The sequence below is a fragment of the Aspergillus ruber genome (genome assembly GCF_000600275.1).
Source record: "Aspergillus ruber CBS 135680 unplaced genomic scaffold scaffold00034, whole genome shotgun sequence".
Taxonomy (NCBI): domain Eukaryota; kingdom Fungi; phylum Ascomycota; class Eurotiomycetes; order Eurotiales; family Aspergillaceae; genus Aspergillus; species Aspergillus ruber.
Window position 1 is genome coordinate 218,639 of NW_024467330.1, and position 17,001 is coordinate 235,639.

Sequence of the window (17,001 nt, forward strand, 5' to 3'; positions counted from 1 at the left end):
TTTTTTTTTTTTTTTTTTTTTTTTTTTTTTTTTTTTCTGGACATAAAAAATCTTTTTCCATCAATGACACATTGCGAGTTCAATTACTCTTACGAAAGAAAATATCCATACTCTTTGGTAGCAATACGGCCATCGGTTCGAATACGGGAAGGCACCGAAGAAAATTCGGCGACAATCCCACCACAGTGACCCTTTGACCAAATATACAACTCAAAAGGAATATGTATGCGAGATGCCGGATCAGATAAGACATTTCCTCGCATCGGGCATGACATACGATGGGCTCCGAGGTACCGATGGGAAATACGGTCGACTGGATTACTGGTAAGATCCGCTATCTGGAAAAATACATATCTAACAGTACAGCTAGGGCTGTATATTACACAGTAATTTGCACCTGGTATGTTTCATATAAAATACATATAAAATACACTCCACCTAGATTGATTAGATGCTGTATACTCTTGTACCAGACCACTTTTCCTCGTGCGCATTCGGAGACACCGCATCCGAGAAAATTTATTTGTCTTGTCGATAGAATGAGCTCTCCTTGACCTGGACAAGTTACTTCCAACGACGGCCAGCTCAATCCAACCTGCACATGACCGACAGCTGTGCAGAAGAACTGTCACCATGAAGTTCCTCGCAAAGCTAAGCGACTACCCCAGCATGTTGCTGGCCGGCAAACCTTCCAAGAAAGACCGGTGCATGTTATTGATGGGAATCGTCTGTGCAATTGCCTCCGGCGTCCCATTTCCTCTGATTGGTATCGTCTTCGGTCAGCTCCTGGACGACTTTAACGATGCCACCTGTGCTGCGTCTACATCATCGAGTTCGGACGCCGAGGAGCAGAACAGTATTAATGGCAAGATTCTGCTCATTGTGTATCTTGCGATTGCGCAATTCGTGGTTATCTATCTTCATCTGACCTGCTGGAGTTTGACGGGCGCTCGACTGGCGCAGAGACTGCGAGAAAGTTACTTGAAGAATCTCATCCGCCAGGAACCATCGTACTTCGACAAACTGCCCCCTGGAGAAGTCGCGTCTAGGCTCAATGGTGACATCCAGGCCATCCGCTCGGGGACCTCCGAGAAAGTCGGAATTTGTCTGTCAAGTCTCTCGTTTTTCGTCACCGCATACATCGTCGCTTTCATCAAGGACTATACCCTCGCCGCTATGCTTCTCTCGTTGATTCCCGCCTATTTCCTCATGTCGTTTGTGGGAAGCCATTATATTGAAAAGTATTCTGCGCGCATGTCGGACTATGCGGCCTCGGCTGCCTCTATTGCCTCGGAAGCCTTGTCCAACCTGGTCGTGGTGCATGCTTTTGGCGCCAACGGGCGACTGGAGGGCAAGTTCTCCAAGGCACTTAAGGATTCAGAACAAGAAGGCTTGAAGAAATCTACGGCTGTGGGTATTCAATCGGGCGTTTTGTATTTCGTCGCATACTCCGCGAACGGTCTGGCTTTCTGGCAGGGCAGTAGACAGGTTGCCAAATCTGTGCAGTCAGAGTCGGGTGGGACCACCGTGGGATCTACGTTTACTGTGATCTTTATCCTGATTGAAGGTGATATTGACGCCAAGCCAGCGCGAAGGATAGTGCTAACATGACGACAGCTACCCTCCTCTTGAGCCAAGTCGCCCCCTTCCTCCACCTATTCGTCGCTGCCATCGCCTCATTCCGCAAGCTACGCACCGATATCGACCGTGAGCCTCTGATCGACGGCACGACGGACTTGGGTCTTCGTCTCACCCAGGCGTCAGGGGGATTCGAGTTCGAGAATGTATCATTTAACTATCCTTCTCGGCCTGAAATCACCGTGCTGGACCAGATCAGTCTTTCCATTCCTGCCAACAAACATACTGCGGTTGTGGGACTTTCGGGCAGTGGCAAGTCCACCATTGCCGGTCTTGTCACTCGATTGTATGATCCGACCAGTGGCCGGATCCTCTTCGACGGTCATAACCTGCGCGACTTAAACACCCGAGATTTGAGGGGATTCCTCAGTTTGGTGCAACAGGAGCCGTCCTTGCTCGACCGATCACTATTGGAGAATATCGCACACGGACTGATGAACTCGAGTAATCCAGACCACGCGTCCTTTAAAAGCACTCTTCTCAGCACCAATCTGGCCGACCTTGCCAGTGAAGTCCGCGAGGGTGCGGACCTGATGACCGCAGCCGAGAAGCGAGGCACAAGTGTGGTCGAGATTGTGAGTTTGGTCAGAAAGGCTGCAACCCTGGCTGACGCGGATGCTTTCATCACTACTCTGCGACAAGGATACGGAACAGTCGTGGGCTCGAGTGGCCGGCTAATCAGCGGTGGTCAGAAGCAGCGTGTATCCCTCGCCAGAGCCTTGGTCAAGGACCCAGCGGTCCTCATCTTGGATGAAGCCACAGCATCACTGGACTCTCGGAGCGAGCAGCGTATTCAAAAGGCCATCTCAGGCATTGCCAGTGGGAGGACCATGATCACTATCGCGCACCGTCTGTCTACCATCACTAATGCGGATAACATCATTGTCATGCACAAGGGTCATATCGTGGAGCAGGGAGACCATGCTACTCTCATGGCTAAGGATGGCTCATACGCCGAGCTTGTCAACTTACAGACGTTGGGATCGGCGTCTGCAAAGAACGATACAACCGTTAGCGTTGACAGCGTTAGCAAGTCGGACCAAGCTTCTACCACAGATGATACCGAGAACGCTAGCCTAGCGAACGCCGACCCCGAAAAGACAGAGAAAATCAACTTCTCGGCCAATGAGACACCGGTCAATGACACGGACGAAGCCGGAGAGGAAGAAGCAGAGCCAGAAGTCCCGCCCAAATCTCTTTGGGCTCTGGTACGAGGATATGCGCCCACTTTACGGCCCCATCTGCTAATTATTTTCCTGGCCCTTCTGGGAGCCAGTATCGTCGGCGGTGCGTTTTCAGGCGAAGCTGTGATCTTCGGCAACACTGTCGGCAGCCTGAACCCGTGCAAGAGCGCGGACAGTATCCGATCGAGAGGAGAATTCTACGGCTTGATGTTCTTCGTCCTGGCCATTATCGAATTCTTCGCGAATGTGGTCAGCTGGACTGGGTTCGGTTGGGTGTCGGAGCGCATTGTCTGCACGGTCCGAGTGCTCTCGTTCCGGTCTTTGTTCGAGCAGGATCTCCAATGGCACCAGTCCAAGGGCCGGACGCCCGCTTTGCTTCTCTCGTACATCACGCGCGACGGCAACGCGTTGGCAGGACTAAGCGGCTCGGTCATCGGCACCGTGTTCTCTATTACTGTCAATCTTATCGCTGCTATCATCCTCACTCACATCATCGCATGGAAAATCGCATTGGTGTGTCTTGCTTTGGTCCCGCTACTCCTAGGCGCGGGCCTGATGGAACTGCGCGTCCTGGGCCGGTTCGAAGACCGACACGAGAATGCGTATACCAAGTCCGTAGATATTGGTGTGGAAGCCATTACATCAATCAAGACTATTGCGTCGCTGTCACTCGAACAAGACACATTGATTACCTACCGACGATCCCTAAAGGGTCCACGCAAGGAGACACTCAATGTGACTATGCAGGCCAGCCTCTGGCAGGCCATGACTTACTTTCTGGGTAATCTGGTCAACGCGCTAGCGTATTGGTGGGGTGCGAAGCAGATCATCGCGCGCACGTACACGCAGACACAGTTCCTGATCGTGGTCTTCTCGCTTCTGGTCAGCGCTTTGCTATGGAGTCAGATGTTTGCGCTCGCTCCTGAACTGTCCAGCGCGCGGGCAGCTATGGCCCGCATCCTGAGTCTGATCGAGATCGGCTCAGACAAGATGCAAGGTCACGTTCCGGCCCCTACTGGATCGCTAGATGAGAAGGCATCCCATGACCCCGAGCAGGGCACCACCCCTCCGAGACCATTGGATTTATCCCCTTCAGCCTCAAGTGTCCAGTTGCACAACGTGCACTTCGCCTATCCCGCACGTCCCGAAGTCAATGTCCTAAACGGCTTGACAATCGATATCCGCCCGGGCAAATTCTGCGCCCTCGTCGGCCCCAGCGGTGCGGGTAAATCAACAATCATCTCCCTTGTCGAACGCCTCTATAAGCCACACTCCGGCTCCATCATAATCGATGGCATCGACATCACCGGAACAGACTGCGGCGTCTCCTTCCGCGACACCATCTCGCTAGTCCCACAGGAAAGCGTCCTCTTCGAAGGCAGCGTCGCCTTTAACATCGGCCTAGGCGCACGCCCAGGCCACGAAGCAAACATGGACGAAATCATCGACGCATGCAAACTGGCAAACATCCACGATGTCATCGCAGCGTTGCCGAACGGATACGAGACGCTCTGCGGGACCGAGGGGAGCCAGTTCTCTGGCGGACAGAAGCAGCGGTTGTCGATTGCGCGAGCGCTTGTGCGGAGGCCGAAGTTGTTGATTTTGGACGAGTCGACGAGTGCGTTGGATGCAGAGTCGGAGAGGTTGTTGCAGATTGGGCTGGCGAGGGCAGCCAGGGGGATTACGTTGATTGCAATTGCGCATCGGTTGCATACGATTCGGAGGGCGGATGTGATATTCTTGATTGAGGGAGGTGTTTGTGTAGGCAAGGGAACGCATGAGGAGCTGTTAGAGCGGTCAGAGAGTTATCGGGCTAATGTTATGCATCAAACTGTTGCTACTTAATACGTTAGAAGGAGATGGATTGTTAGAATAGTTCTTTTCATACTGGTCGATAGGTGAAACTAGCCCTAATTATGTTCAATATAAAACATTATTATACTTTTAAAAGCTCCTCCGAACCCGCCAATTCCTCTACAGCCTCAACCAATTCCCCAAGAACCCCATCCACAAACTCAACCTCGCTCCCCACGATACCAACATGTAGCTGTCCACCCTTAACAAATGAGACAACCTTCATCGGCCACGCCGCATCTCCATGCGGGTTTCGAACATCCACCCGACAACTACCCCCAGCAAAATCCATGGCATCAAAATCCTCCCAATCTTGATGATGCACAATGGAATCCAAGAACTTTGCCTCGGACGGCCACTCCGAGCAGTGCTTGCGGATTACTTCGAAGCCAAGGAAGTCGTAGGCCGCTGACTCGGCGCTTTGCCGCTGGACGAAGCGCAGTAAGTCGCGAGGCGTCCAGTCAGCATTGAATACCACTCGGATAGGTGTTAATTGGTAGCATGGACCCATGACATTCTCGACATTAGTTAGATCGATGTGTCGGCCCATTGTCACGCCGCCGAAGGTCACGTCTGCTGTCTGCAGTCGTCGGGCGAGGACCAGGGCCCATGCGCTTGTTAGAAGGGTTGCTGTTGTGATATCGGCAGGGGCCTGGGAGATGGAGACTGGGTTGGTATGGAAGATTGATGTATCGCTGATCTGTGTAGGTTGTCCCGGTAGGACGGACAGTGATGACCCGACCATGATGTTGCGCCAGTATTTGATCGCCTCGGCTTGTATGCGGCTGTCGTGGATGCGTGACATGTAGGAGGAGAAGGGCGCAAATTCGGTTACGTCTTTTCCTGTGTACAATGTCTCCAGGTCCCGAAGGAGCCGGGGCAGGGACATACCGTCATATTGTGCGTGGGAGAGGCCGATGACGAGACAGCTTTGGTTGTCGTTGCCCTGGACGTGGAATACTTTCAGGAATGGTGATCCGAGAGGGAACGGTGACTCAATGTTCTCATTACAGAGATCGCTAACGTATTGTTGGAGGTTACCGGTAGCCTGTTGGGTGGTAACTACGCTTTCCAGATCATCCAGGACAACCTGGAAGAAGATCGACTCGTGTTCAATGAAGACAGTGCGCAGTATGTCGTGGGTCTTAATTAACTGGGTGCAAGCGCGGGTGAGACGCCCTTGATCAATGTTCTGGTCGAAGTACAGCATAGTATACTGGAAGGAAGTCCTGGGAGCTTGGACAGTAGCGCGGATGTCGAGAGCCTGCGAATCAGTGACAGGATAAACATCCCGAACTGACCAGCCCTGACCGGCAAGATTGGGTCGAATAGTCTCGGTGATGAATTGTTCGACGTCTAAATCGCCCAACGTTGAGAATGCTTTGTACGGTTGGACCTGGACCGAGGCCCCGCCAACCTTCAACCGTTTAGCAGCGTCACCGAGCCGCATGTGCTGAAATATATCAGCCACAGTCAGGGTATGGCCCTCTGCACGAAGGCTGGATACGAGTTTCATAGCTAGGACGGAGTCGCCGCCTCGGCGGAAGAAGTTGTCGTCGACATCGATTTCCTCGGGGCGGACTCGCAGTATCTTAGCCCAGGCAGATTGTAAGATCGTTTCTGAGGCTGTCAGGTTTGTTTGCGTGGAGCCCTGTGACCATGCCATGTTTAAACCCTGTTTCAGCTCGTTGAGTAGGGGTCGAGGAATTCCAGAGGTAAGCTGGTTGAGCAGACCACGATCGATTTGTCCCTTCTCGGTGGGCATCTTCTCGACGGGCACATACGCTGAAGGGGCCATGTACGATGGAAGAGAGTCACGGATAAACTTGTCGAATCTTTTCAATGCTGTCGCAAGACTGTTTGAAATTGCGGGGCAAATTGGTGCAAAGCTTTCATGCTTCGTTGATACCAACTGAACGTATTCTTCTTGGGAAGATTGTTGCTCGATCAAGACAATAAGCTCTGACGATTCCTGGATTACTGTCACTGCAGCGTGAACCGTGGGTGGGAGATATCTTTCAAAATGAGACTCAATATCCGCAATATTTACGGCGTGACCTTGTAGCCGCACGATGTTCTCCTCTCGACCAATAAATACTAGACTGCCATCATCTCGTAACTGGACCAGGTCACCAGTACGTTGCACCTTACCCGCTCGACCGGAGCATATAGAGCTCCCTGCGACCAGCCAGGTGGGTGATTCAATGACTTCACCTTGCAGGAAACACCCTTCCAGCCAAAGCTCACCAGCGCACCCAATAGGCGAAAGTAGCGACGGATTGCGTGGGTCACATACCCAAGGAACCACCGCAGGAGGATAAGTTGATCTCGGCTGGGTGCCCGCATCAGCTCGGAGCGTTCCCGTAGACTCGTCCAAGGACAACGGTGGAGTCTGATTCCAGCGCCATATCTGCTCTAGCTCCGCCTCGGGAAGACAAGATAACTCGTCTAGCCTCCAGGAGAGACCCTTCGTCAACTCGAGACAGACCATTTCGAACTGCGCAAGGACCCGTTCCATTTGCGCGACCTCGATAAGCCCGCTATCAAAGCTGGCACATATTCTGAAGCCGCCTTTCCGTATCCCACAGGCAAGCATCAGTGGATACGGGTTAAAATGGAGAGCCTCACGCACGGCATCGCCGTGTTTAAAGCCCAGCTCGTCACCGATGTATTCCGGTTCGGGTTGGATGACCAAACCAGTGGTGGCTTCGCAGGCATGCTGAGCGTCTTCGCTGACTTTTCGGATGTTCTGCATTCCCATGTGCTGATAGGGCGTACGGGCTAGCAGGCCTTGCTGCACAGTCTGTAGATAGGATTCAATTGAAGCTAAGCGGGGGACCTGTATACGAACAGGGACCGTGGCGATCAATGGACCGACGATGTCTTCGACTCCCGCCAACGGAATGTCCCGACCCGTGAGCGTTTCACCAAAGACGACGTCGTTGCTACCCGAGTACCTTGACGCCAGTAGCGCCCAGGCGCCACGGATCAAAGTGGCCATCGTAAATGGCCACTTGGCACTGGTTTCTAGCGGTATTTGACGCTCCACCATGGCATCCGGATTGGGCAAGAAGTCTCGAAAAGGCAGACGCGGGAACTGAGGCCCGACTGCCCCGTTTAGCTCTCGTCTCCAGTATTCCTGCGTGGCGATTTCATCGGTCTCCCGTACATACTTGACAAAGTTCCTGATCTGTGCCTGTATCCGTGTGTCAATGCCTTCATCCTGCAGGGCATCGCTCACTTGCTTCAAGATAAGCGGCTCGGACCATCCATCGTAGAGGACGTGGTGAACTGTCCAGACCATGTACCGCTTCTCTTCATTTGGGTGATCAACGATAGCGTACCGAGCGAGATCCTCTCCTAGCTGCATTTTCTCCTCCCGATCATCCTTGAGGTACTGCTCCAGGTCCGTCGAATGTCTCCACGAGATGTTTGTTTTCAACACTACCTGCTGGAGGCCAGGTTCTTGGAGCTGCGCTAGCCGAGTGCGCAAGATGGGACTCGTTGTAACCACCTGCTCCCAAGCCCTTTTCAAGTCATCCAAGTTGGTATGTGTCGGAATAGATGCCACTCGTTGGGCTATATATGCCTTGGTCGACTTGATAGAAAATGTAAAAAGGGACTCTTGTGTAGGTGTGCACGGGTATATATCTTCGACCGCGGCCGGATCTATTCCACACATCTGTGATACCACGAGGCAGGCGCTGTCCGCATCTGTGGAGATCATTGAAAATGGAGGAGTTTCCACCTGGACCTGCACATCGCAGATCTGGACAATACCAGCCATGGCGGAGAGTGTGGGGTGGCCGAATATGCTGGTTACTGAGAGGTCGAGGCCGTGTGTTCTGCATACAGGCACCAGTCGCATCGCCCATAAAGAGTCACCCCCGAGGGCGAAGAAGTTGTCTTCCAGCCGAATGGTTGCAGGGTCGAGTTTCAATGTCTGAGCCCAAGCCTCCCGCAAGCGCTGCTCAACCTCAGTCAGTTCCCTGTTGGTGCTGGTGTTCTGGTCTAGCTGTCGCAGGTCGACGGTGGCACCGAACTCGCGCAGGCGTTTGCGATCTGTCTTGCCTGAGATCAGAACTGGGATGTGATTAATCGGTATATATGCGGTGGGCACCATATACCGGGGCAGAACTTTGGCTAAGTCTGCATCGGCTGTGGACAGCGTCATTCGCAGCTCATCAGGGAGATCAACCGATTGGAAATCATTGGTCTGCCCGGACTGGGCAGCGACAAAAGCCACTAATGTTGGCTGTCCGTGTGCCTTGATCACCTCGACAATGACAGTGGTATTTGACGGTAACCTATCTCTAAGTTGGCTCTCGATCTCACCGAGCTCAATGCGTTGTCCCCGTAATTTGACTTGCGTATCTTTCCGTCCCGCGAAGATGATGCCTCCGCACCCGTCGGGATCATATTTTCCCAGATCTCCGGTCTTGTAGAGACGACCTCGTCGACCAACATGACTTTTGTGGCCCGCCACGAGCCAAGGGGGATTTTCAATGAACGATTCAGCGGTTTTATCGGGATCGTTGAGATAACCCTGGCCGACGATTGGGCCCTCGACCAGCAGCTCGCCTACCGCACCGACAGGAACAAGAGAATTGTGATCATTGGGATTGACAACCCATATCGCAGCTCCATTACCCGGTCCAATAGAGATATAGTCTCTCCCCGTGGCCGCGCTGCTGTTGACAGTACACCCAATCGTGCATTCACATGGACCATACCCGATGATAATCCTCGCGTCCTGGCCCCAAAGCGTGACATCTCTCGCCGAGGCAGCTTCTCCTCCAAGCCCGAGGCCACCACTGAGCGATGCAATGACGTCTGACTCTAGAATGCGAGCCACAGAGGGGGTTATCCCAGCATAGTTTACCTGCAATTTTCGAATGACCTCGTTGATATCATTCAGACGATCCTCGTCCGATGGGATACAGAGACACCCGCCGTTTCCAAGAGTCAGCAGCATGCTATCAATGCTAACGTCAAACGCGTAGGATGCAAAATCTAGAACCCGGAAGGTCTCGCTGTATCCCACTGCCTGTGCGCGCGGAATGGCACTACTCGTATACGTCCTATGAGATACGGTCACTCCCTTCGGAGTACCGGTACTGCCCGAAGTGAAGATTATGTACATAAGCGTGGAGGGTGATATGGCTGGTAGTTCCGAGACGACCTGAGGCAGGGCGTGGAATGTGTCGGACTCGACGACGATACGGTTTCCACTCGGCATAATCTCCATGGACAGGTCGTGCTGCAGTCGAGAGGTCACCATCGTCTTGGCTCCAACCTGCGTTGCCATGTTCTGCAAACGGGCCAGTGGCAGCGTGGGGTCCATCATCGCAAAGGTCGCCCCTGCTTTCATGACTGCCAGCACTGCGACGATTGTCCATCGGGACTTTTCAAAGCACACAGGAATGATATCATGAAATTGCACGCCCATCTCCTGTTGGAGTGTGGACGCGACTCGCGTCGAGTACTGGTCGACCTCGGCGTAGGTCAATTCGCCATCCCAGGAGCAGATGGCCACTTTGTTTGGGGCTCTCTGAGAGCGCTCGGCGATCATGTCGTGCATACAGAAATTATACGAGGGAGGGAGGGTTTGATTCCAGCGCCAGATCTCATCGAGATCGTAGGTCGTAGGTTGCATGCACTCTGCGATGGACGCCTTAGAGTTCGCAAGGCACATTCGAACGGTGTGGACTAAGACTTCGATGTGCGATGTTACTGTAAACGGAAGTATGTTGCCGGAGAACCAGACGGGCCGGATTTTCAGGTCGTTGTTGTGGAATAGTATTTCGAGGTGGATTGTATCCTTATTATTGCAATTAGCCGGTTGGCCTGATCCGGGCCAGTGGACCGTGAACCACTTACATTGTCCTTGACTTGATCGGGGGAACTAGAGAGGGCGCCGGTGCTCAATAGGAGGCTAGCAGGCTTGGATATGGAACGCTCGCCCGGTGAGCTTGTCGCGACATATTGAGAAATAGCCTCAGCTGTCTGTCCAAGAGTATTCTCCAGTCCACCTGACATCACCTCCCCCATGGACAGAGACCTGATGGCTGATTCATCCACACGGTCCTTGTGAGTCCACTCAAAGCATATCTGGCTATCTTCGCGTGTGCGCAAGAGTACAACCAGCCATGACAAGAGTATAATCTCCTCCATGCCAGTCGGTATCGCGATTGCATCAGCCACGAGGTCGGCGACGTTAAAATAGCGGAAGTTGCTGTCATCGGTATTGTCGTTCGACAGCAAGTCGTTGGTCTTCATGGAGTCCATGATGTTTTCGCCTGTCATCCTAAGTAGAAGGAGACGGTCTTAACGAGATACTCAGTAGCAGAATCCGATGGGTTGCACGACAGTTGAACGATGAAGTATAGTCAAATGGACCTCGGTATGTCTAAGGCTACTCGCGCAGGAAAAATAAAGTCATAGGCACCGTCCTTTCGGTCCGAAATCGCCATTGCAGGAGCATACAGTGGGCCAAGGCGCAGTAATTCCCCTACGCATGAGTTCTATACTTGGACCTATGTCCGACGACAATGTCTAGTCGTATGTCCGTATCCCTTGTTGCTATACGGTAATGGAAAATCTTGTATCGGTTGCCGTATGATATATATCAGAAGTGTAATGTAATTTTGTTGAAAATTTGCACCTCGGACACGTTAATCATACAATTGCTGCTCGGGATTTGGTATTGTTATTACAGCGTTCCGCCCGCCCTATGGGACAGGAGTTCGGCCCTAAAATCCCAGTACCAAATGCAATCAGATTTTTCATGGGAAAATTTACATGATGGTATACGAGAACCTACACGGCTACTTTTATGGGTCACCTAATACCATGACTTAGTTTTTCATACCAAGCCAATATATTTATCGGTTGTATTATCCTATCGGGGATAATCACAAGCTGCAGGGCCGCCAGCGTGGCTTTCGCTTCTCCACAAACGCCCTCATGCCCTCGTGGAAATTAGGTCCAGCAATGAGCTTCCCATACCAGTCATCCACCAGAGCTGTACTACCATCTTCGACATTGGCTCTCTCCCAGCCCATGTGAAGCCCCTCCATCGTAACCCGGAGACTGTCGGGACTATTGCTTGCGATGGCGCTGGCAATCTCCACCACAGAATCCAGCAGCCGGCTTGCTTCCACCACACGGTTTACCAGTCCCCAGCGCTCGAGCTGGGATGCCGAAATGGTATTACCACTAAGTGCCATCTCGGCCGCTCGTTGCTTGCCTAGAACGCGGATTAACCGAGGCAGAGAGCCAGCTACTGCTGCGACTCCGCGTCGGACTTCGGGCAGTCCGAAGATCGCTTGTTCGCTGGCGAAGACTAAATCGCAGTTGACTACCATCTCGAATCCGCCCCCGAGACAATATCCGTTCACAGCCGCTATGATGGGTTTTGTGCCTCGACGGCGCGGAAGGCCCGCCAGACCTGGTGCTGTCATCTCATTTGTTATGCCTCGTTCGTTGAGCTGATTCCATTCTGTCTGATGTTAGATAGTGAAATAGGAATTATTGTATCGGAGATGATTGCATCACAACCTTTTATATCCGCGCCGGAGCAGAAGGATTCCCCAGTGCCAGTGATAATGGCCACCTGTAGATTTGGCTCGCTATCGAACCATTCCCATAGTCGTTGTATCTCCGCGCTCGTACTCAGTGAGATACAATTACGCTTTTTTGGTTGGTTTAGAGTAAGAAGCAGTATCTGCGGAGTTGGAAAAGTAACTAAACATCCCTGAACGGGTGGATGCGGCAAAGTGGCTGGCATGGTAGTGTAATGATAGCAAGAAAATGGTGTGGGGAGTTGAATAGGAAACTAGGTGCTATGTGAAGGCTTAAATACAAGACATACATTGTATACCATCTCAAAATTCGTCGGATATTGATAGTATTATTGTAATACTCCACTCTTTAGCTCGTCCTTCCTCGGCTCCGGTGTCTCTATATCTCGCCACTAGTCTTTTTACCATATATTCAGCTCATGCCCTCGTATTATAGCAGAGAAATTCTTTCTTATTCCAATTGCCAACCATAATACACAATACCCATCAAACACCATGAACATGGACAAGACGACTGCAGAGCCTCCTGCCCAGAACAAGCCAACATATCCTTGGGTAAAACTCCCCCATCCCTACCTTACTACATATGCCATCAATGTCCTTTCAGAGTCTGCCCCCCGGGTGCTTCAACTCCAATTGTATAACTCGGAGGCCGGGAAACCCCTTCCAGAACCGCTACATAACGACTCACTCCGCTACACTGACCTCTCCTGGGACGAATCCGCCGCAACCATCCCAAACAACGACAACAGCCCACATGCACGCAGTCGACGTGCCCCCGGCACCACAGTCCGCTGGACAGAGAATGAACTCCCTAGCCTGGCGCAAATCTGGAACGTGATCCATGCCACCTTCCTCGCCCACCCACAGCACGCGGTAATCCGGCTAGATCTAACAGGCTCCGGCCATGAGGTGATCCGCGAGGAATGCCTACGCACCGGCCTCGCAGTTCCCTTCCCATCCCCACGAGCCCCCTTCGGCAGCGAAAGCGAGCCCTCAGGCCTCGACACCATCATCCTTCTCCGTTCCGCCTTCTGGCAGGGCGCCGGCTCGCCGCTGGGCCCACGGCCCATCTGGGCCGTCGGGCAGGATACCCATGGCCTACTCCGGCATTCAGACAGCTCTTATCCGCCGATGGCTCAGAACTACGAGTTTACGATGAAGTTCCCGCACGAACGCGTGTATGCGCGCCATCCAATCCGGCCGGTCAAGCCTGCGCCGGGCTCGCTGGTATACAGCCGGTATATTCCGCATCTGGATCAGCATTTCTCGCTGATGGTTGTGGACTGGAAAAATGAGGAGCATCTGCAGCTGTTTAATAAGTGGCAGAATGACCCGCGGGTTGCGAAGGGGTGGAATGAGACTGGGACGTTGGAAGAACACCGTGATTATTTGCGCCGGTTGCATGAGGACAAGCATGTTCTGTGTTTGTTTGGGCGCTTTGGCGAGTTTAAGTTTGCGTATTTTGAGGTGTACTGGGCGAAGGTATGTTCTTTCTATGAATTTCCCCAATGGATATTCCTCTAAGCCTTGGACAGGAAGACCACTACGGCGCGCATTACGACGCAGGTGACTACGATAGAGGCCGACACTCGCTTGTCGGCGAAGAGTCAATCAGAGGCGCATACCGCGTGAATGCATGGTGGTCGAGCGTTATCCATTACATATTCCTCGACGAGCCGCGCACAATGTGCGTGGTGGGCGAGCCGAAGGCAACGAACACGACGGTGCTGTCGTACGAGAACGCGCAAGGCCTGAGCGTCGAGAAATACGTGGATCTGGGGCACAAACGCTCTGTACATGTGTTTTGCAGCCGGGAAAAGTGGTTCCAGCTGTGTCCGATGTTCTGGGATGGGCGCAATCGGCCGTTGGAGAGTGCGGATCGGATGGCTTGGGATGCGAAGTTGTAATTTACTTGTGCAATCAATAGTTGGTATACGGACTCAATGGAAGGATTGTTGTATTGATTACAAGGTCTGGTTAATTCTCTATAGCCTCTCATACGTAAGCGAATGTACTATACAAGGAAACGAAGAGTAGATAATTTGGGTATACTGACACCACTGTATGCACATACTTGTCAAGAAATAGAATACATCACTGATAAGATTTCTTGGCACATAAAGATATCCACCTTGTACAAATGAGCTCAAGTACTATTCTATCACGACATGACATATGAGATGCACACCAAATCCAATAGCGAACGTTGATTCTCATCCACAGCTACAGCGGGAGAGATTAACTCGGCTAAGGCTTTTCCCGGATGCATGGTAGCGCTGGAGCATGAGACTACTCCATAGTCGATGAATATGGACTGGTTTATTCCGAGAGCCCGAGATTCCGAAATCGGGTTGAAGCGACAGGCTTCTTCCAGTGGGTTTTTAATGGACAGCATAGATCCTTGGTATCTCAGTGAGAACAAGTAATTCACGTAATAATAAGAGGGTAGACTTGCTAGGTCAATATATTCGGTCAGTCGGTCCTACCCGAAGTAACATGTCCATGCAGGGTTTTTTGTACATCCTATTTCAGCAGATCCCGTCGGTTCTAAAATGGCGTAGTGTTGATCTAACAGGTCATCGCGGTTGGGATCTTATCTGTGCGGAGCCCATAACATGGAGGTGGAGTCTAGGTCGGACGAAGACGCCTGATTTGGTGTGTAGTTAATCTAATCTGATCCAGAACCTCGCTTAGGGTTGCCGGTCCCTTTGTATTACGCTGTAATACAGAAGTCGGTACCTTTACAGCGGTACAGGTTGTCGTATTTGCAACGTCGAATGTATTACGTGACTGATACCATTTTTCCCCCATATTGCTTCCATATTACCCCGATATTGCCTTTCGCATTCTGAGACATTACTATAATGGCGCATGGGTCTGGTTGGAGTCGCCTAGATAAAAATTATCAATCGGATCTAATCAATCATTCGGGTTTTAACCTGACAGAGAATCCATAGGATGAGCCGATCTCGGAAAAAGGCCTGGTCGAAAACGCGCAGTTGATTTCTTCACCTCGTCTTGATCATATCCCGGAACACTCAATCCACAACATCGAGCACCATACTATCTTGCTTCCATCGAAGATGTACTCGAAATTCTGGCCCAAGGGCGGCCTCTCCGGCCTCCTACATCACTATGTCTGTCCACCCCTCCCACCCAACAACTCATAGTTTACCGAACACAGCTGACAGATGAAATGCAATATAGACAGAGACTCTTGTAACCTTCGAATACACTCCGGCCACGACAGCTTACAAGCCACACAGCCTACTCTTCATTGGCGGGCTAGGCGACGGCCTCGCCACGACCTCCTACATGGCAGACCTTGTCCGCGCCCTGCACCCCACAGACTACTCTGTGTTCACGCTGAATCTCACATCCTCGTACCAGTCATGGGGTCTGGGCCATTTAGACCGCGACACCGATGAGATCGCGCAGTGTGTGCGATACATCAAGGAGTATAAGGCAGAGAAGTTCGGGCCTGGGAAGGTGGTTCTCATGGGCCACTCGACGGGGAGCCAGTGTGTGTTGCATTATCTGTACCGTGACAATCCGCACGTCTCGGTTCCTGGATTTGATCGGGACCTGGAGCATGTGCAGCGACTGGCTGTTGATGGGGCTATCATGCAGGCGCCTGTGTCAGATCGCGAGGCGATTCAGTGGGTTTTGAAATGGGGGATTGGGGATAGATCACCGGAGCAGTGTCGAGAGGTGTATCAGAAGATGGAAGCTTTTGCTAGAGACGCAGCACCTCGGGATGAAGTATCCGGATTTGATACCTTGTTGCCGCTGGAGCTGACGTCCACTATATATCCGTCTAACACGGCTATTAGCTGCCGGAGATTTTTGAGTCTTGTTAGTCCTGAGACTCCCCAGGCGCCTCGAGAAGATGACCTGTTCAGCTCGGATATCAGTGATGAGCAGCTGAAGAAGACCTTCGGGATGATTCGGCGACAGGGACTGTTGAAGGGGAGATTGTCGGTTTTGATTTCCGGGGCAGATCAATCTGTTCCAGACTGGGTGGATAAGGATAACCTGTTGTCAAGGTGGAGGAATGTGACGGACTCGGAGGAACCGGCAATTTGGGATCAAGACCACAGTGGTATTATCCCAAATGCGTCCCACGCGTTGAGCAACGACGACCAGGCTGAGCCGCGCGAATTCCTAGTCAACAAGGTGATGGGATTCTTGCAGCTATATACTGCCAAGGATGGTAACTAGAATGGCACTGTACTTTTGAAAATCTGATGGAGCTATATAATTCGCAGCAGCCTTCACTTAGGCGAATGCATGCATAAAATTGGTTGGATTTAGTCAAATTTAGTATGGGCGTATGGTTCTAGTAATTGGCACGATGCAAGGTGATGGCTCACCTCGGCTGCGCAACTAAAAAAGGGTCTCGCCCTGAAATTGAGGGAAGCCCCAAGGTTTTATAACAACCCATTTCCACGGCCGCCAGCGTGTCACTCCGATAGACTTACGGTTATGGCGGGGGCTCGAGCAGCGCGTGAAAAGGCCGAGGAAAAAGTAAGCTCGTTTGGGGGTTCCTGCAACGAGGAGGCCAGCAATTGCGGTAAACTATCAAGGGCTCCGCTGTCGGTCATAATGGTGCCTCTAATTTGCCCCAAAGGCAGCTAAATATTGCGTTGATCCAAAACCTGGAACATACGAACATAGGGCGTGGAGAACAGAGCTTCCCATACGCTCAGCCGTACTTAAGTCACATATTAAGTGCGACA

General features: G+C 52.0%; 5 protein-coding genes across 5 annotated transcripts; 3 read left to right on the plus strand and 2 right to left on the minus strand.

Annotated features, from left to right (window-relative positions):
* Positions 1-633: 633 nt before the first annotated feature.
* EURHEDRAFT_486997 (ABC transporter ATP-binding protein) lies at positions 634-4,732 on the plus strand (the record flags this gene model as incomplete). The annotated part of the gene is made up of 2 exons (XM_040785574.1): positions 634-1,567; positions 1,618-4,732. The coding sequence occupies 2 exons, from the start codon at positions 634-636 to the stop codon at positions 4,665-4,667; spliced, it is 3,984 nt and encodes a 1,327-aa protein (XP_040635227.1). The 3' UTR covers positions 4,668-4,732.
* Positions 4,733-4,758: 26 nt separating this feature from the next.
* On the minus strand, positions 4,759-10,964 carry sidD (nonribosomal peptide synthase SidD; the record flags this gene model as incomplete). Its single annotated transcript, XM_040786979.1, has 2 exons — positions 4,759-10,497; positions 10,557-10,964. 2 exons carry the CDS (start codon positions 10,962-10,964, stop codon positions 4,759-4,761), a joined length of 6,147 nt encoding a protein of 2,048 aa, XP_040635228.1.
* A 626-nt stretch (positions 10,965-11,590) lies between these two features.
* On the minus strand, positions 11,591-12,465 carry sidH (enoyl-CoA hydratase/isomerase family protein; the record flags this gene model as incomplete). The annotated part of the gene is made up of 2 exons (XM_040784990.1): positions 11,591-12,177; positions 12,237-12,465. 2 exons carry the CDS (start codon positions 12,463-12,465, stop codon positions 11,591-11,593), a joined length of 816 nt encoding a protein of 271 aa, XP_040635229.1.
* A 295-nt stretch (positions 12,466-12,760) lies between these two features.
* Positions 12,761-14,200, plus strand: EURHEDRAFT_508582 (GNAT family N-acetyltransferase; the record flags this gene model as incomplete). Its single annotated transcript, XM_040785893.1, has 2 exons — positions 12,761-13,744; positions 13,798-14,200. 2 exons carry the CDS (start codon positions 12,761-12,763, stop codon positions 14,167-14,169), a joined length of 1,356 nt encoding a protein of 451 aa, XP_040635230.1. The 3' UTR covers positions 14,170-14,200.
* A 1,145-nt stretch (positions 14,201-15,345) lies between these two features.
* Positions 15,346-16,483, plus strand: sidJ (putative siderophore biosynthesis lipase/esterase; the record flags this gene model as incomplete). The annotated part of the gene is made up of 2 exons (XM_040784985.1): positions 15,346-15,399; positions 15,470-16,483. The coding sequence occupies 2 exons, from the start codon at positions 15,346-15,348 to the stop codon at positions 16,481-16,483; spliced, it is 1,068 nt and encodes a 355-aa protein (XP_040635231.1).
* Between the last annotated feature and the right edge of the window lie 518 nt (positions 16,484-17,001).